This window comes from Alligator sinensis, unplaced genomic scaffold, assembly GCF_000455745.1.
Source record: "Alligator sinensis unplaced genomic scaffold, ASM45574v1 scaffold928_1, whole genome shotgun sequence".
In the NCBI taxonomy this organism is placed as follows: Eukaryota; Metazoa; Chordata; order Crocodylia; family Alligatoridae; genus Alligator; species Alligator sinensis.
In genome coordinates, this window is record NW_005842229.1 from 789,783 (window position 1) to 810,018 (window position 20,236).

General features: G+C 40.4%; 1 protein-coding gene across 1 annotated transcript; it reads left to right on the top strand.

Moving 5' to 3' along the window:
• The first annotated feature begins 220 nt into the window (after window positions 1-220).
• CD83 (CD83 molecule) lies at window positions 221-19,030 on the top strand. Its single transcript, XM_006027250.2, has 5 exons — window positions 221-500; window positions 622-752; window positions 14,262-14,484; window positions 14,596-14,693; window positions 17,326-19,030. The coding sequence occupies exons 1-5, from the start codon at window positions 458-460 to the stop codon at window positions 17,482-17,484; spliced, it is 654 nt and encodes a 217-aa protein (XP_006027312.1). The 5' UTR covers window positions 221-457; the 3' UTR covers window positions 17,485-19,030.
• The last annotated feature ends 1,206 nt before the right edge of the window (window positions 19,031-20,236 follow it).

Here is a 20,236-nt window from a genome sequence, read left to right on the forward strand (position 1 = left end):
TCCAGTTACGGTGTGTGATTCATGGAGTTGTTTATCCGGTGTCAAAACCTGGGGGCTTACTAATGGGTTCTGAAATGCCATTGAACATGGTTTATTCTTGGCTGCACTTGCATTCAATTCCATCTGCTGCCTGCTCAGCAGCAACTGTTGCTGACACACATTGTCAGCAATGGGCAGTTTTGTTGTCGTTCAGCTCAGCGGCAGAGAGGAGCAGGGGGGGAAGCCCTATCTGCTAAAGGAAAAGTGGGAGAGCCCTAACAGGCTTAAGAGGTGGAGCCTGCATAATGTACCCAGGGGTTTTCTCTGTGAGGAGTGGATTTCAAGGGGATTCCCCAGCTGCCCCTCTCCAGAGGTGTTTGCTCAGTGGTAAAAGTAGCAGCTGCCTCCTTCTGCTCACACAGCTCCTCCTACAAAGAGCAAACTTTCGCTCCTCTTCAAGTCAAGCCAGCAGCCAGCCATGCCTTCAGTATACTACACCCAGCTTGTCATCCTAAGCAATGGTAAATGGAAAGCTTTTCATTTTTAATTCTTACTTTTTTCAGTGATTTTTATAGGGTGCTCTTTGGGAAACCAAGAACGTTTAGATTAATCTTTTACAATGTGTGTACTTGTGTCTTACAGTTTGGTGTTTGATTCATGCGGCTCCCCTGGCATTTTCAGAGATTGTGGTGACATGTGGTGAAGAAGCACTGCTGCCCTGTCAAGCTCCTCAGGATCCCCAAGTCACCTACAAGGCTGTGTCCTGGCAGAAAGTAAGTCAATGTTAAAAAAAAAAAAGAGGGAAAACTTAGAGGTAGCATTATCCAAGATGTGCCATGAGTCTATCTGAAAACTTAGAGCTAGCATTATCCAAGATGTGCCATGAGTCTATCCAGGGGTGCCTTGAGTGTAAAAAGTTTGAGAATCTAAAAAGTTTGAGAATCACTGTCCTACAGCCTACTGCTTCACTTCCTGCTCAACAGTCTTTAAGATTGCTCCCTTTGCTATACTCTTGTACTGATGTTTTAACTTTAGAACCCAGTGACATTGCTGTAAATCAGGGATTGACTTTTACTTAATAACACCTAAATTAGTATTTGCTGTTCTTTAGAAGGGTATGTTTTGGGAGAGATTGGGTAAAGGTCTGAGTTATCACTCTTTTGTTAAAAAATTTGTCCCTTAGACTCCCTGCTTCAGTATTGCTATTTGTAAACTAGGAGGATTCTGCTTATAAGTGTGGGTTAAAACAATATTATTCCAGGATGGTTTAGATAGGAATTCCTATAATCCTTCTGCAAACAGGGGCTTGAACTAGATATCCTCCTTCTAGCCCTATTTTTCATATGATTCTTACCAACTTATTTGGAGGGCTACTAAGAACAAGTAGAAATTGATTAATAAGATACTTTGAAGATGAAATTGTTACAGAAACAAAGGCAGCATTGTCCAATGGTTAGAAGGGCGACTTACTTTCTGCATGACATTATTTGGCCTCAGTTTCCTTATTAGTTAATTGGGAGAGAGTACTAATAATTCACTATGGTAAACTTTTTTGTTGTGTAAATGCTTTTGGTTCACGTGCAAGTCCTTCATTTACGCTGAGGTTCTGTGGTTGGAACAGCTCTATTTTAAGGTGGTTACCATAATAAACATCTATATAAATACCTAACTTGACCAGAATTACTCACATCTTCTTTGCTATTCTATCACTATCCTAATATTGTTTCCCTTAGAGGTTGGGTTGAATAGGAATGATTGCTGGAAAAAAAGGACCTTGGCACGGGGTCGGACTTGATGATCTGCTTAGGTCCCTTCCGACCCTACCAACTATGAAACCAACTATGAAACTATGAATTTTGTGGGTTTGGACAGTTTTCCTGTGAACACAAGATAAGCCTGTTTCTTTTTTGCCATCTGATTTCAAAGACTGGATAAACTTACATTTTACATATAAATATTGACTAATTAATTAACACCCCATGCTTCCTTCTGTGCCTATGCATGTCATGGAGACTCTAAAAGGCAGAAGTATAATTTTTCAGGAGTCTTTTTATAGGCAATCCATTTGGACCAGGTCACATGGACCTGAAGAAAGTGAACAGGGGCAGGCTGTCAGTGGGTGAGAATAGGTAGAGGCGTACGCCAGGCTTCTGCAAATGCTTCACCCAGCTGGCATAGGAAAGCAGTAGAAGTTAAAAAAAACTCCAGATAAGACATTCAGGGGTGGATACAAGGAGGAGTTGGTGCAGTTGTGTCCCTCTTCCACTGTGTAGCACAGTGAGCTTTCCTACCTGCACCAGCCAGCAAGGGAAACGGGGGTGGGTGGGGGGGTGGACAGGGAACAAGTACAGGAAGTGGGGTGGCACCCACTGCCACACTGCTGTCCGTGGATGAGCCTGGTTTCCCATGCAGTCACTCCCTGCAGCCCCTTTCTGGAGCAGGGCAGGAGTGGTCCTGGGGCTCCTGCTAGCCCCAGGTCAGCCAGGGATGTGTGGGTCTGCCTACCTGTACCTGCTGTCTGCCTGGCCCCTTCCCCAGTTTGTCCCATCTGCTCGGGGGTTCCAGCCCTCCCCCCACAATGGTCTGAGCTGCATTGCTGGTTGTATCTGCCATACCCCTCCATTTCTAAATACTAGATGTGCCTATGAAGATGCTGTACCACTTCCCTGCCTTTAGGCAGAAACCCTTGGGTCTAGGACAGGTTTAGGGGATCAGTCATGGTCAGTGAAGTACCTGGAAGCAGGGTCCTGCAGGAAGCATATTCTCCAGTGGGAGCTGGTGGGGCCAGACATCCGAGTCAAGAACTATCACGGTGGCAGAAGAATTCTTGGGAATCATTTTAGGTCTGATTTGCTTTTGTCCTATGGCTCTTTACACCTTTATGGGGGTGCAGTGAGGCTGTAAACCCAGAAGCACAGGTACTTGATGAACTGTTTGTGTATAGGGGTTCCTGGATGGCAACATTGCAACCTTCCTTTGCAATGTCCTGATAGGGAGGTGTGTTGGAGGCACAGCCTTGGGGCTAGAGTTTCTCCCCTGCCCTGTCCTTCTCGTCCTTTCCCTTTACTGTTCCCTCTCCCTTTACTTTTCTTTTTAGTTTATCCCCTCCTCACTGAACCCACCTTAAGAAAAACCCCAAAGCCATTCCCCTCTCCCTCCCCAACTGTGGTAATAACATACTCATTTTCTCTTCACACTGCTTGTATGTCCTGCTCTGTTCCACCCCTCTTTATCTACCTGGTCTATTCAGACTACATCTTTTATAATGGCTGTGACTGTCTGGTACTCTGTTTGTACAGTGCCTGCACCATTCTTGGATAGGCATTATCATAACAAACATGATTAATAATAATAAAAGCTCAGCTATTTTCAACTTATGCCATGGTTTTCTGGAAACAAAACAGCCAAGTGAGTGTTATAGCAAACTTACGTATCTATTTTTACTTCAGAGACTAATCATAGGGGTATGGGCTTAAAGCCACCAATGTCCCTACCTGCTTCTGTCAAAGAGAACTTGGCCAAAATGGCAACGGAAGCATCTAAAGTTTCAATTTATGACATCTCTGCTACTGTGTATGAGTTACACATGGAGAAGAGAGAATGGGTTCTTTAGTCACTTAGGTTCAGGTAAAAATGCGGCAAAATACTTACAGCTCTTAGGATATCTCTGTCCTTTCTTCCACTCGGTTAACTGAGTGTTACTGTCACCATTCACAACAAGGCGGGAATCAAACAAACAAACAAACAAACAAACAAACAAACAAACAAGAAAGAGGCAACCAAATATAGAATTAATCTGCTATTTAAAAAAAAAAAAAAAAGCTTCCAAAGGATTAATCAATAAACACCACATACAGCTCCCAAAGGGCTAATTAAAAAGTAATTCCAACAAATGGCATGAAATTTCAGCCTGTAAAGTTCAAACAGCTGCTACGCTTAATCTTTTGTATGAGGTCACCTTGAAGTGTGCAGTAAATGTGAGCAATTAACCTGTGGCTTCTGCTGCTTTTTTTTTTTAATGATGATGATGTGACAGTGCAGTGCATTCAACTGTTTGTGGAGAAATAATGCTTGGATAATACATCCCTAGGATATGATTGCCATTTCCTGACAATGTCAGGGCACTTTAAAATATTTTCTAGGGCCTGTTTTAAAAGATGCCAGCTTAAAATATTAGGGTCTTATCTGAAAAAAAACAAACAACCCTCCCTCCCCCATCTTTAAAAGCATCGTGTGTCAATCTAGCATTACTATTTTAGTATAAAAATCAAGCGAGGATAATATGGCAGCACTTAAGGGGTCAAAGTACAGCTTCAGGGCTGGGTCCATACACTGACGCAGCCAGAGGTGTGAATTTGAACCCTGCTTTGGACTTGTGCTGCAGGCTGCCCCCCTGGTTAAATAGTGGTCTGCTCACTCAGGCTGGGGACTCAAAAGCAGTCAAATGTGATGCAAGTCACAACTCACCTTTGTGACTAGGGACAGACATTCAAAAAGCCTTAACCTGAATTGATTCCATCTTTGCAGGTTAGTCTAACCTGGCTAGGCTAAATCAGTTTTGTAACCAAACAGATATCCTAGAAATGCAGGCACATGCATGCAGTGGCTCAGGCTAGAAGCCGGGGGGGTGGGGTTTCTAGAGCAGCCCTCCCTTCCCTTTCACAGAGCTGAGCTGAGGGGGGCATGGCCAGGCTCTGGTAGGACACTATGATTCAATCAGGTTTATCTCAAACCAGTTTCAACCATTTTCAAACTGGTTCCTGTGCACTGACCATCTGTTCTGTTACAGGTTTAAACCAGTTTCTGATCACTTACGTGTAATGTCTGTCCCTAGCCTGTGTGTCCTCAGTGGTAGATGCCGGCATGGCGTAATCATGCTAGCCTGATGGGCTGTTAGGCTTGGGCAAACCTTGACTTCGACTAAGCACTACAACTTTCTTAGGCTGCAAACAACTATACTTGTGGATAATTCAGCACACAGGTGATCACATAGAAGCCACAAAGTTATACAGGTGCACGAGCAAAAGGTGCATCAGGCCTTAAGTCAATTAGCTCAAGTAGAACTGTTTTTATTCAGATATTTGAGAAAGTGGAGCCTACTGGGTTGAACACAAATTTGAATGGCAAGAGTGGTTATGCTCTGTTCCTGGCTCTGTTACCAAGCATTGTGAAGTTTTCAGCAAGTTACTGAGAGCAAACTTTTCATAACAGAAGTGCCCAAAGTTGAGTAATTACAGAAGTGTTATCTAGTCTTTCTGGGATGCTAAGCACCCCTAAGTCCTGTAAAGTCGCTGGGAAATGATCGTGTTCACTATCTGAACATTATGTCACATTACCTGAGTGCCTTACCTGAACTGAGTGCAGAAATGAAGTTCCTTGTTTCTGTGTTCCATCTCTGAAACAGAACTGTGAATAATAAAACTTAACTACTTGCCTTGTTGGGCTGTTGAGGACTTGGTAGCTGCTAGTTATACAGTAAGTTGAAAATATAAAATATGCTGTAACAATTAAGACCTGTTACCTATTCAGTTAATTTTAAACAGGATGTGAATACATGCAAATTTGAATCTAGTGGGTGTTTGGATATCTCATTTATTAGTGCTTCACCTATGAAAAGCCTGATCTAACAACCACTTTTGGTGAGGAGGAGAAAAGCTCATTTTTCAGTGGAAAAAGAATCCAAATCTGCAGCACTCCCACAGAAATGAAGCAAAAGAAAAGCAAGATCTGTGCACTTCAGTATGCTTAGATTCTTTCAGAAGCAAAATGCTTGGATAAAAATGAGCAAAACAGGCATCTGATAACAAATCTGATTTGGTATTCTCTGATCTGTGTGCCTAAAACACACAGGGTAAATTCTATCTCCATTTATGTCCAGCTAGATCTGTCCTAAAAATCTTTGTCAGGTTTAAAAAAAACAAAAAAAAACGGGAAATACCTATTTGACCAATTTTTGTGCGTGCTTAAAATCACATTTTTGGTAGAAAAATACATTCTCACATTATCCTTTCTTTTTCTTCTGTAAGAGGGAGGGAAAGAAATGAGCAACCAGGGTCCATCCCTCCTCCCCAACCACCAATAAAAATATTTCAGTCTCTAAAAATGAAAGATTTAATGGGAAAAAATGAAGGAAAACACACCTTGTTACCATCATCATCATCAACAGCAACAACGATCCTTTTTCAAAATGTACTTTCTTTTACTCACCACCTTCTCACTTCATACTCAGCAGCTGATCATGCCAATTTGGGCATGGCCCTGGGATTGCAGACACAGCTTTCTCACCCTCTGGGATCACCAGGATACATTATGCATCTTTGAAAAGGCACTGGAGTACAGAGAGGCTATGTTCTCAACATCCCACTTCCTCCATGTTGGTTAGTGTTTGATTGTGGGAAGAGCAGTGGCCTCACCTCCTATCTGCCCCCTGCCTGATCACAGGGAGCAGGAATAGAGGGTGCCTGTAGATGTGCAGGGAGGCTACAATTACAGCGCATCAGAGTAGACTCGATTAATTGAGTCTCCTGGAGCGTACTAATTAGTGTGCTCCAGCAGCCTCTGCATCTCATGTATCAGTGTCACCATGCTTCAAAATGGCAGCAGGAGTGCTTTAACTAAAGCTAGTTCAACAAGCTATAGTTAAAGTGTCCATGCTGCCATTTTGAAATGTGGGGACACTGATACATGAGATACTCTACTTAAAGCACAGGGATGCTGATACACAAGATGCTCTAATTAAAGCAACCTTCCTGTCACCCCTGGAACATATGTAAAAATGCCCAGAGATACTCCTGACCTGCAATGTTGTGTGGGATAATCCTAGTTTATCTTCCTCACCTTCCCTCCCTATACACATGATGCCATTCTGAGCCCCAGTCACATAGATTCTGCACAAGTATAATAGGGAGCGGAAAACCTTGTAACACTTAGACTTCACAAAATAAATTTACTGCGGGTTTAGTGACAGGTGTAAATTCAGATCTGTCTAAGCTTTTTCTTCATTAAAGATTTGATCCTACACTAGCATGTTCTTATGTGCTTTGCTGGTTGAGAATCACTGAGCCAAATCCTATGAGTCTTTCTGACACCAGGTAGCAATTTGAAAGTAATGGGGCTACTTACGGGGTAAGGGACACTAACCAAGAGTAAGTTGTAGGGGAAAGAGATAGATCCTGGTTCAAATGAGATAAACCCTAGCAGCACTACTACTACTCTCCTGCTAATGTATTTCAGGCCTGAATCAGAAAGACCCTTTCCCTTTGTACTCAGTCCTTGGCCTCTTCACTACAGCAGTCCTTAAGAAAACTAGTTAGTGCCAAGGGGCTAGGAAGGGCCAAAATCTCGTCTCTCAGGTGGTCTCGGTCCAGCTTCAGCTCATTCTACACTGGCCACCAGACACTTAAAATTCTACCAACTTGGTATTTGAAAATCAGTGCCTTGTGGTAATATATATGTTTTACATCAAGATCAACAATCTGAAAGTCATACATTCAATAAACTTGCCTTATTGCTGGCAATTTTTTAAATTAAATCATCTTTATAATTATCCTATCCTCAGAAAAAACAATGTTAAAGTTAATACATTCCACCTTCATTCTGACATCAGCCTTGGAGCTGTACCATTTTGCATGTAATAAAAGGTTGTTTTTATGATGGATGGGAATTATATTGGCAGTTTAATGTAGCTAGGAGCCACAGTACAGTCTTAGCTGAAGGGAAGTGCAATGAAAAAAAGCCATTTGATGAGACTGGAGAGAGCATGTTAATTGAATAGCCATTTTTTTTCAGACACATTTAATAAAATTAAGTTTTAATTGATTATTTTTGCCAAAGCACAGTGAGTTGTATGCACAGCCTCTACATTGGGGTGAATTTAATTTATGGCTGGTGTCTGATTGTTTATGTAAAACAACACTTATTTTCTAACCCCCACCTCGATTTTCCACCTGTGATCTAGAAAGCAGTTCTTATTTTGGTTGGCTAAAAGAGACATACTTGTAGAAAATGAATTTAAAAATGTGGAACCACAGTTACTTTTCCCTTACTTGAAAGGGATATTTGTCCAGTCAAAGAGCACCAACACATGTGACCCAGAAAGTCAGTGAAAACTACATATCTTTTCATTGTAAACTGTTTACAAAACATCATGCAAACAAAACTAGAGCTATTTGTAGATATTATTCTGCATATAACTTTGAATTGTGGATGATTTGGGAATATCAAATTTAAAAGCAAAAAAAGAGAGAGGCAACATTTATCTAGTAAATTATAGTATTACAAATTACTAACCCAACCTATTAGCCACAAATTACCCTAAGAAACTCATTATGTTGGAGCAGAGATTTTCTAGTATAGTTTCCTTTCTCCCTTATCTCCAGAAGTGGTAAAAGGCCCTGGCTTTTGCTTTCTGTTAAACTAGTATGAACTGATAATTTCAGCAAAATAATGGAGCCACTTGGGGCGTGCATCAGGGGAAGGAAATAAAAATTTGCTTTTGTGTATTATTTTAAAAAGGTAATATGCTTTTCAGAACTTAGGACTTCATAGCCTTGTTTCAAAAGAGTTTAAAATACAGCTCTGGCTAAGCAGTGCTTCACATGGTAGGATACAGCCAATTCTGTTAATAAAGAAACAAACAAAAAAACCTCTCCTCCCCCATTTAGTCTAGAATAGTGGTTTTCAACCTTTTTTTCATTTGCAGACCTCTAAAACATTTTGAATGGAGGTGTTGGACCCCTTTGGAAATTTTAAATGGAGATGTGGACCCCTTTGAATTGTCAGTGTGGGTATTCACATACTTTTGATTGTTCATAGTCATCTTTCATATACCTCTGACAGTCTGTGGGATCCATGGACCAGAGGATGAAAACCACTGGTCTAGAACATGATAAGGTGATTTTAGGAAAATAGCTATTGACCAATGTAGACAGAGACTAAAAGGCCCTGGTCTACAATTGTTTTCAAAAGAGAAATTATAGTTAATCAAGTTTTGTATGTGTGTTTTGGAGAGGAACAGCCTACTAATTTTTTTAATCCATTAACAATGACGTGGGCTTATTCAACAGTTTTTACCTTCTATCTATTTTCCCCAAACTGGAAAAAAATAGAAGCTGGCCATTCAATTATATTTTCTTAAGGTCTGAATTTGGAAAAAAAAGGCTCGTTTGCTTCATTGGTGAAGGCCCATATGCTGATTGCCTCTTGCTTCTCTATTTTAGTAGCATTTTCTCCCCTCATTGCCGTCAAGGTGATGGAAAACAACAGAGTAAGCCCTCTGGCTGGTTTCTGAAAAGTTGGAAGCCTGTCAAAAATGTCGCCACAGGCCAATGTAAATGTGACAATAAAAATAAACTCAAATTTCTTTTGTTGTTTAATTTTTTTAATGGATTATTTTATGCAGACAGGGGAATGCTGCCTGCAGGTGCCTGTTTCCCAGAAAAAAAATTTGCTTCAGTAATTTTCAGCAGCCAGAATGATAATAAGCCCATTTTTATGTAAATAGGCATCATATGATGTATTTCTACAGGTTCCAACATGATTCATGATCTGTCTTTTGAATTTGGTAGAGGGTTTAAAAGAAAAATGGTTATAAAGCACATGTCCCTTTCATGCATCCAATTTATTATCAGGAGGATGCACGGCATCTTTGTCAACATGCCCTCTCTAACCTGGGATAGAAATGAAACAAATCAAGGCAGAAAACATTTGGAGGCTGATTAAAGAAGAACAGGATGGTCCAGAAATGTGTGGACTGTAGACACAAATAGTGTTCTGAATGGACACCCACTGAGCTTGGGTAGAATCAATTAGGTTAAACTCATTGCATCCACTTTGTGCTCTGCAGTGTGGCATCACCTGGAGAAGCCTTGGCATGAATTAGCACTGGATTGTCAAGGGAACTTGAGCTGCTAAATGATCTGTCTAGCAAGAGTCTGCCAAGTATTCACGGGAGACAGCAAACTAAGTGGCATTTTGGTGATTTTAATTAGATTTGGGAGAATAAGAAGTTGGTGCTAACATAGACATGTGTTGAAGAGCCAGCATGACTACTGCCGTGATTCCAAATATTTCTCTCTCTTTAATGACTGTGGACTATGTAGTGAGACCACTATGCAAACCTTTAAATGCCTTCAGATGTTTCCTGGTAAGGATACAATTTAGGAAGGAAGATTCAATGATGTGGTATGTGTATAATTATATTGTACCAATATTATATAATAATCACAACTAATGTTATTACTATAATAATACACATTATAATGATCATAAATATGGTTATAATAATTTATACACATGCATATACATATATAAAGGGTGCAGTGAAAATGAATTTCAGCACCTGATAAAAGAACTGCTTGTGAAATCTGTGTCCAAATGTGATATATTTTATATTGTAGCTGTATTGGTGTATATATTTTATGTAAAATTTATAAAACTACCACCAGAGGTCTCTCTAACCTAAAAATTCAATGGGATTGCTCCACTGGTAAGGAGATCTCAGAGAAAATCAGACAGTATGAAACAAGTGTGATGGGCCCACACAAGAACCATTCATATGCAATGTTTTTCTCCCCAACTGTAAAGGCTTATATACAACAGGACCTTGGTTGAGGAAGAAAATTTAGGGAGTGATTTTTTTAAATGTGTGTTATATATGAACCTCATGTATTTCTTTGGTAAAAATAGACATGTAACAGGAGTTCAGTTTATCTCAAATGGCTGCTAATGTTACTACTTTGGAATTCCAGAGTCGTCTGACAACCGAGTATCTCAAAGAACTTTGAGCCCAATAATTATTCCCACCACACAAACTCCCCAAGAGGTTGTTGGCCTTCTTTCAGCAGTCAGATAGCTGGGGGTGTATGCATGGGGCATGGGGCCCTGGGCACTGATTTAGAGGGTGCTCCAGAATGTCATCCCCAAGGGATCCCATATGGTGTACCCCTCCTCCCTCAACTCTCTGGCCTGTCTGCCCAGGACACCAAAACTGCTAGTTAATGCCTCTGTCCTTAAAAGAGACACAGGAGGATTAAATCATTTACCCAAGTCTACATAGGAAGCCGGGGTCAGATCCAGAATGGGGTCTATGGATATTGTTTATTTCTCAGTTGTATCAGTGTTGTTAACATAATTTCACCCACCTCAGTGGAAGTGCTCCTAACATACTACAGTGTGAGAGAGTGTTAAGGCATCTTGGATCTCAATTACAGTACTGTGCCTTAATCATTATCTGCTGTCAGTGAATCCAAAAATTGCACAACATGATAGACAAGAACTCAAATTATCTGGGCATTAAGCATAGTTTTTAAAAGCATTGTTATGACCCAAAAACTCAGACCCTAGAGCAGTGATTCTCAACAAGCGTGCCATTAGCACTGTTAGGTGTGTAAATGCCTACACATGATTCACAGCATAAACCCAGAGATTTCCAATAGGGATCCAGAGTGTCAACAGTATCTGACCTATTGTAGTCTGAGTTCACTGCAATACAAGAATTGCTCTATTATTTTTCTGTATTCAATAAACAAGTGAAAGCTAAGAGGTGGTACTTCCTGAGAGGTGCCTCAAGTCTAACAAAGTTGAGAACCACTGCCTTAGAATTTGTAACCTATGGGTATGATGTCCAGGATGGTCCAGGAATTGTCCATAATTGCATTATGGACAATTTTGCATTTCAATAGAGAGGCATGCCCAAAGCATTTATGTGGTAGAAATCAACTCTTCATTCCTTTGATCAGAGTGGACCTGATTTGGGTCCCTTTCCTGAAAGCGGACAGCCCCTGATTACCCTATATACCACTGTGTGAGAAGGTAAAGGCCTTAAACCCTGAGAAGGGGAGCAGATCCTGCCAGCTATATGGTAGAAAAGAACAGTAAAGGGAAGCTGAGTTAATCAGGGGAAGGATGTGCCTTCTCCTCTCCTCTTGCTGATTAAAGCAGAAAAAGCTCTAGGGGCTGTTTCTCCCTGCTCTGCTTTTTGTTTTGCAAATAAATTAAAGAAACCCAGGGTATCCAAAGAAAAATACCCTGGAGCTTCATATTCATTTCCTGTCTAGTGAAACTGCCCATGTTAGTGTCCCACCCATTGTTATAACTGGTATGAAGGGGCCAGAGCAACAGGGACTATCAGGCCCATATTCTTTTCTGAACATCTGTGCGTGTTCCATGTGCACATCCTTCTAAAGGAGCCCAGACCCCGTCAGCCTGAATATCAGTGTATTAATTTAATTATAATTACCTGTTCTCTGATGCAGGAATCGTAACTATAAAAATAAACCTCAAGGTATAGCCCAAAAAAGTGTCAGCAAGCAAAGATATAGATTAGATTAGTTATAAGCTTGACTGAAAAGCCAAGTCGGGTGCTGAAAGGTAACAGACTTTGGCACTGATGGTTCCCAGAGGAACTGAATTCATCAGTCAGAGACCATGCACCAAGAATGACCTGCCTCCAGTCCCCAGGAGTGAACTTCAAGGGATCTATCTATCTATCTATCTTTTTAGCAACTCCAAACTAATTGTCATTTCCAGGGTATCCTGTAGAGCCATGTTTGAAACTGTTTCTGGAAATATATTCACTCAGAACTCTGGCAGTCTCTTAGTAGAGCCAAGAATGATGCATCTCTCAGCTGTAACTCAAAATGATGTCTGTAAATTGTTCTGAGTTATGTTATCCCACACCAGACAGAAGTTCACTGTTGGTTCCAGGGGGAAGGGGAATCTAGCTGGGACTGGGAGCCTGCAGCCAGGTTCCCAAAACAATGAACAAGCTCTCTGCCAGCGCTCCTGGTTTTCAGAATGGGAGCGGGGAAAGACAGCAAAGCGAGCTTCTTCTTGGGCCCCCTCCAGCCAGTGCTGAAGGGTGGGGTGGGTGAATTGGAGCTCCTCCCCACCTTGGCGGGGGGTGGAGGGGGGACTCTAATACACCCATCCCACCCTCTGTGGAGGCTTAAAAAAACCCCAGACTGAACTCCCTCCACTCCCTTCCTCCCCTCCCTTTCTGAAAACAGCTACAGGTTGAGAGCTCTGCAGACACAAGTTCCAGAAGATGCTACATTTTGAAATGCCTTTATCTGATATCTCCTTATGCAATGAGGAGTCAGATTTTCACCCAACTGGTCATTTTTGAAGAAGTTTGCAGCCCTACACTTGTGTTTAGTCACAGCTATAAACTGTTTTATGTGGCCAGATCAGGCAAAAATGGTCACTTCTGTCTGCACCCTGAGTGTTCTGGTTACAGTTACTAAATACATAGGAAATAAGTAGTAAACATGTAAATTAAATGTAAGTAGACATAAAGAAATGCAGAAGTGAATATGCTCCCAAAGTGCAGCAAAACTTGCTGGCAACCTTTATGCAACATAGAATCATAGTATAATGGAAAAATATGGCTGGTAGGTACCTCAGGAAGTCATCTAGTCAAACTCCCCCTCAACTCAAGGCAGGATCATTCTGGTCTAAACCATCACATCCAAATTTTAGTTTCACCTGCTCTTAAAAACTTCCAGTGATGGAGATTCCACATTCTCCCTTGGCAATCTGGAAAATAAAGTCCAAAGAAGAAACATCTGTACATCTGTTACAATGAGTCAAGGACAAAAATAAATACCCTTTCCCCCAGAGACAAGTTGTGTTTTAAAAGGTCATTTTCATTAATATTGGCATAAGGAAGTATTCCTGTACCATGTGGGGTGTCTGGGATGGGAGGTGATTTTACTGAAAAGGAGGTTAATCTCCATTGCTGCCCCCACTCAGGTTCTTCACAGGTTCTGTAGGAGGGAGCAGATTTAATTCACATCAGAGCTTCACTGATGTTCTGCCATCAGGAGGCAGCTGAAGGAGGTGATGTTTCAGTGCAATGGCAACACCTCTCTCCTGGTCAATACCACAAACTTATTATAGAGTTCTGCTCCCCTACAGCTGCACAATACAAGAAAGGTTCACTTGCATCTCTTCTATTGGCTTCCTTGAGGAAGAATTCAGCCCACAACCTTTTACTGCACTGTAGCTCCAATGGCTGCACATCCAGATTAGGTAGGTTAAGAAACCATGTAGAGTAGTTGCATGCACAAACATATTCTTAACCATTGGAAATGCTAATACATTGCATGAGGTTAACTTCATTATTTGGGGGCATAAAAATATTAGAATGCTTTGGTGCAATCTTTTTCTTCCACCATATTGTGCATTTTTTAAAACAAAGTCTGCATTTGTATCAAATGTTTTTGACCTAAAGGTGAAGAGAACCAGACTGCTCACAGTAGACTTATGCTGGTGTTTTCCAGGTTGCTGAAAATTGTGAGGAGCTGACAGAAATGGTGCAGGACAATTGCATGCATGAAGTGAAATATTATGATCTCATGCATCTTAATGAATCCTTGGAGATCTCCAATTATTCCTTGAGGATCAAAAACACTACCAGTCACAATAGTGGAATATATAAGTGTACTTTGTGGGAATCGACTGGAAAGCACAATGAAAGTGGCACAGTCCCATTAAAAATAACAGGTATGGTTGGGTCATTTGGCTACTGACTATTTCCTATGACCTCTCAGTGGTTATAGGTGAACAGAAATACTGATTCATCTTTCACACACTTCATTTTATTTTGCTTTTCAGATTGCCCAGAAGATGAAAAATTTAAGAAATACAAAACAGAACTTTTATTGCTGACCTGCCTTGGGATTTTTTACTTACTGCTCATATTTTTTACCTGCGTAAGTCATTTTTGTGAACATTTGCTTTATTTATTGGCATCATCCTAACAAAATAACTCAGTTAGAAATGGGTTCCCATACCCAATTTCTGGCTAGTTTGCAATCCTCAATGTCCATGCCCACCCCCACCCTCCCAACCCCAAACCCTGATCAAAGCGGGGGGAGGTCATGGGGCACAAAAGAATGCAAGCCTGATAAGAGATAAAGCACTTATTCACTTCATTCGGCCATCTGGCTCACAGCATGCTGGCCATGTTCTGCACCCAGACACTCATTTCTGCTCCAAGTTACATCAAATATAAATTCAGGGGAAGGCCATTAACATCAGTGGGTTATGTCAGGAAACAGTCATGTCTTTAGAAACAGAATTTGTCCAAGGCTGAGCAAGACACCTCTGAGACCCCTTTTTCCATTTACTACATACCTTCTGCCTGATGCATTGTATGCTACTCAATGTACACACCCAGAACTTGATACTTTCTCACTAAAATCTACAAGATATTTCGTTTGTTCCATATCTGTAAAACATGGGTGATCTCCCTTCAGAGGGAGGCCAAACAGCTTAATATTTGTCATTACACATCTATAAAGCATTTTGAAATATTGGCATGGTAAACAGTGAAGTGGAAAGGAGTGTTATAAACAAAGGTACTGAAAATAGTAGTTTTGGACTGGAACATGTGTTGCAGCCCCTTCAAAGAACAATATAAAATCCACTTATTTGGCCTACTGAGATTTGCACAGTTTTTCCATGTCTTCTTATAGAACGAAGGGAAAAAACCCACGCAGAACACAAAAATACTATGTAATGTAAATTCCAGCTCAAAAGTCAGGCAGGAAGAGTAAGAGAACTATAGCTTTATCTGCACATTTAAACCCTAAACCCACAATATGTTTACACTGCTGTAAAAAAGGAGCAAAGATACTACATGTAATCCTGTAGTGGTGTAATTTATTCAAAGCTGGAGAATTATTTTAGGAAAAATCAGGAGTAAAACTATACCAGGATAAGTTACATCAGCATACGTGACCAGTGTACACATCAATAGACACAGCTTATCTCAAGGTGGCTATTTACAGAAAGCAGCCAGCTATGTGTTTCCAGCCAGCTAGTGGCAAGGAATTGTAATAGCACTAACTGTACCTCAGGGGGCACTGTTCATCTCTCTCCCCTAGATCTTGGAATAATTTACATTAGCATACAGAAGTGATGCCAAATACACCAGTCTGAGTGTACTGTGTGTCCAGGCACTTCATTTTGAAAGGTAATTGCGTGAAAGGTGGAAAGAAGAGACATTTTTAAGAAGCTAAATAGATAGGAATTCTGTTTGCCTTGTTAGTGCCGTCACCTCCTCTGGCATAAAAATAAGAGGTCTGTAGTCTATAATCTTGAGACAGAAAGTGCCTCAGGTTTTAGTACAGGACGGTGCGAGTTATATTTTTAAACAATGGTTCTATTCCCTCCTATAAGAGATTTGGGTTTTTTTACAAAGAACCCCTCAAACCTCCACAGATTGTGTTTAAGTTTTCCTGACTACATTTCTTTGGCTTTATTGTCTTCCTCATTGACAGATAAATCGTAAATGCTATCTGATTGAAGAGTATCCAATTAGTTGTAGCTAAATGTAGATTTTGATATATCTTCAGGGAGCAATTAAACTTCTGTCTGTCTCTTCTTTAGATTGACAGTCTCTACCAGTAATTTGTGCTGTTCAGAATAAAGTTTGACAAGATAAATCTTGTAGGAATTTGTTAAAATGAAATTATGAAAGCAAGTATATCACTCATGAAAAAGTTGTCGCTGTTCTGCTCAGTGTCCTGGAAGTGGTCCATTCTACTAATAAGGACCCTTCTTTTCCATATATAAAAGCTGTGCATCCCATTTGCTACATTGGAAGTTGTGTGGCTAAAAAAATCCAAGCCTTATCTTGGAGGTGACCATCCTTATGAAAAACTGCATGAGACACTCCACAAGTATGGGAGCCCAATCTCAGAGACAATGAGTCATCTTTCATCAATGTTTAATATTGCCTTAATCTATGAAAAGAACTTTACTATTTAATATGTCTGACAAGTTTTTATAAAAGTCTCATCGTTCCTTTGTGTGTGCAAGTCCCACTAAACACACTGGCAATTATGAGTGTGCACTGAAAGCAGGATAGGGGCTTTATTAAGATTTAAGGTTGATAATTTGATGAAAATATCTCAGACAGGACCTGGTATACAAGCCAGATGGAAGCAAGTTTGTTGGAACCTGATCTGATATGAAGCACTTAGAGAGCTGGTCGGGTTCACACTGTCACTCTTCAGAAAGATCACCAAGGTGATACCCATTTAATCAACCTTTAATTAAAAATAAGTTTCCCCCCTGGTATCCAGGTGTTCTTACCATATGAAATCTTTGGATTAGTGGGCAAGCAAGAGAAGGTGAATAATAATAATTTAAAAAACCCCTTTCCTTTGATTTGAGCCACTGTTTCATGGGAAATGAATGAAAAACACATTCTCATTAACTGGTTAGTGCTGTGAATTTCAAGTTTCTTAACACCTACCGTAATGTATAATTCCTGCTTTCAAATGAATTCAGAAAGGAAAAAAAATTCTAATTATGCTTTTCTTTTTTTGGTTTTAGAAATGCCTAAGAAAAGAAAGCATGTTTTCAGATTATCAGAAAGGAAGAAGAGTAAAGAAACATACGCTTACCCTTGTCAGCGCACGAGAAATGATGACTTTCCAGCATTTAGACAGCAGCAACACTGGCAAAAATGGACTTAATTGGAATTCTGTCTAAGTTGATGTTGTTAAGACACCGTGGGTTCATCAATAAACATGACATGAAGATGGATGGTTGGGCAATGTGGAGAGAGAACAAAAGCTAACACATTGCCTCTTCAGGAAAGCCTTGTCTGGGTGATCTGTCAGCTATCTGCTTGCGCTGGACAAGTCTTCGAAGAGCATTTTCATACACTACAATAATTCTTGAATTTAACATGACTAACAAATACCACTGCAGCTATACAACTATCTGGAAAGGCAACTATGTTAGCACATACTCTTTCTTCAATCCATCAAAAGCTGTCTTGGTTGGAGTGAGGTGGCTATTCTTACCACATGAAGACTATACTATAGCAAGAATGTGGCAGCTTATATTTGAGGGATAGAGTTATTTACTGAACTAATACCTCTGCTCTTTCAAAATAACACACAACAGTTGCTGCTCTATTTTCAGAGAATGAAACAGGTAGGACTTTTTCTACTCTGGACACCCAGTTATGATTCTTGATGGAAATAACTCTGCATAACATCGTCCTACCCTTTCACCAGATCAGACCAGGTGTTTCTTAAATCTCCAAGGGACCCCTGAAAAAATGTCAGAAAACAACCTGAAAATATTTGCTTAGTGTGCAGACTCTCCTATGCTAAAAATGAGACTATGCTAAAAATGGAACTAAAAAGTACCTTTAATTCAGAAACTGTTCATATAAAACACTGGTACATAGTAGTTGTTCTTTTTTCTCCCCCCAAAAAACCCAATCAGTGAAGCATCATGTGAAAGTCAAAGAAACTTAAAAATGGATGGTTTCATAAAATGAATAAAATCAAAATTTATCCTTGGTTTAAATCAATGGAATGATGCCAATGGTGCATAGAGCCTATGGCATGCAAAATCAGCCGTCTGGTTCCTTGGAATATACTGAGTTGGCAATGAGATCTTAGATGAGCTGGAACAATTGGGCTTCATGATATTCATGGTACATGCTGTGTATGAGAAATAAGGATACTAGAAAAGCTAACTGTAGGTACCTGTTCCAAGAGAAGGAACACTTGTCATGTTTAACCACAGACAACAAGAAAAATTGCAAGGGTTTTAGAAGTACTGGAGCTGTTTGTGCATAAGGAAAAGGTCTGTGGAATGAGTGACACATCACGGAAGATGTGCAATCACAACTGAAATAATTAAAAACATTTTGTAAGAAGCCAAATGGACTCATTGAAGAGAGAAATTGATGCAGCATGCTTTTTTTTGTTTGGGATTTTTTCCCAGGGGGTTGGTTTTGTTTTGTCTTGTAATTCTAGACTGTTTAAAGACAGAGATGTTTTATCTGTATATGAAGGGTTACTGGGAGGAAAACATAGTAGGCACTCATCAGTGCCCCCTTTCAGCTGATTAAAGATTTGAGCTGAGTTAATTGGAAGAGATTCCTCTTCAGTTGGTGATTGGAAGGACGGTCAGGTTGAATATAGTATTTATTTGGTACATTTGGTTTTTTATAATTGTTTTTTACCCACAAAAGCTTGTACCGTATGTCAAATAAAAAAATCAGAGTTAATTACCATGTGTATTCCTGTGTGCTATCTATGGAAAATAAAACTAGAAAAATACCATATTAAATACATATTATTTTAGAATGAACAGCATTACTTAATTGATTTAGATGCTTCATCCAGTCTGTTCTGTGTGAGTTAAAGCAGGTATGTATAAAACAGATTGTCATAATTTATATTTTGCATTTCCAAATTGTTATTGTTATTAACAACAATAATAATTTAATTGTGTCTCAAAGTACTACTTCAGTTAAAATACACATTTCCAGTTGTTGACAGATAACTGTGTACTGCCTCATTTAGACCACCAAAACCGAGGACACCAATAATAGTAACATGAACATTTGTCAGGTAGTAGCAAGAACTGGACATGAATGTATACTGCCCCAATACCCTCCCTGGGCTCAGAACAAGTCTGGATGTAGTCAAGAATAGATTTATAGATTTCTAGAGTCGGAAGAGACCTGGTAGATCATTGGGTCCGACCCCTTGCTCCAGGCAGGAGAGAGAGCTGGGGTTAGGTAACCCCAGCCAGATGCTTGTCTAATCTCCTCTTGAACATCTCTAGGGTAGGGGAAACACCACCCCACCTTGGAAGCCCATTCCATATTTTGGCAACCCTTACTGTAAAGAATTTCTCCCTCATGTCCAATCTAAATCTGTTCTCCTTCACTTTGTGGCCATTATTTCAGGTAACCCCGAGGGGTGCCCTGATAAATAGAGTGTCCCCTATTCCCTGCTGGCCACCCTCTGATGAGTCTGTAGGCAGCCACAAGATCACCTCTCAGCCTTCTCTTGCGGAGGCTGAAGAGATTCAGATCCCTCAGTCTGTCTTCATAGGGTCTTATGCAGGCCCTCAACCATACAAGCAGCCCTCCATTGAACACTCTCAAGGTTATCCACTTCCCTCTTGAAGTGCAGTGCCCAAAACTGGATGCAGTACTCCATCTGCGGCTTCACCAATGCCACATAGAGGGGAATTATCACTTCCCTAGACCTGCTTGTGATGCTCCTGCTGATGCAAGAAAGAGTGCGGTTAGCCTTGCTTATTACCTCATCACACTGGTGACTCATGTTCATTTTTGCATCAACCAGGACTCCGAGATCTCTTTCCACTGTTGTGGTACTCAGAATGGTACCCCCCAGTCTATAAGTGTATTGGAGATCCTCTCTCCCCAGATGCAACACCTTGCATTTATCCTTGTTGAATTGCATCC

Excerpts from the sequence above, each read along its gene's own strand:
- CD83 (XM_006027250.2), top strand. The coding sequence starts at position 458 with ATGCCTTCAGTATACTACACCCAGCTTGTCATCCTAAGCAATG. Across the intron at positions 501-621 it reads GCTTGTCATCCTAAGCAATG|TTTGGTGTTTGATTCATGCG; the intron begins GTAAATGGAAAG and ends TGTGTCTTACAG. Across the intron at positions 14,485-14,595 it reads AGTCCCATTAAAAATAACAG|ATTGCCCAGAAGATGAAAAA; the intron begins GTATGGTTGGGT and ends TTTGCTTTTCAG.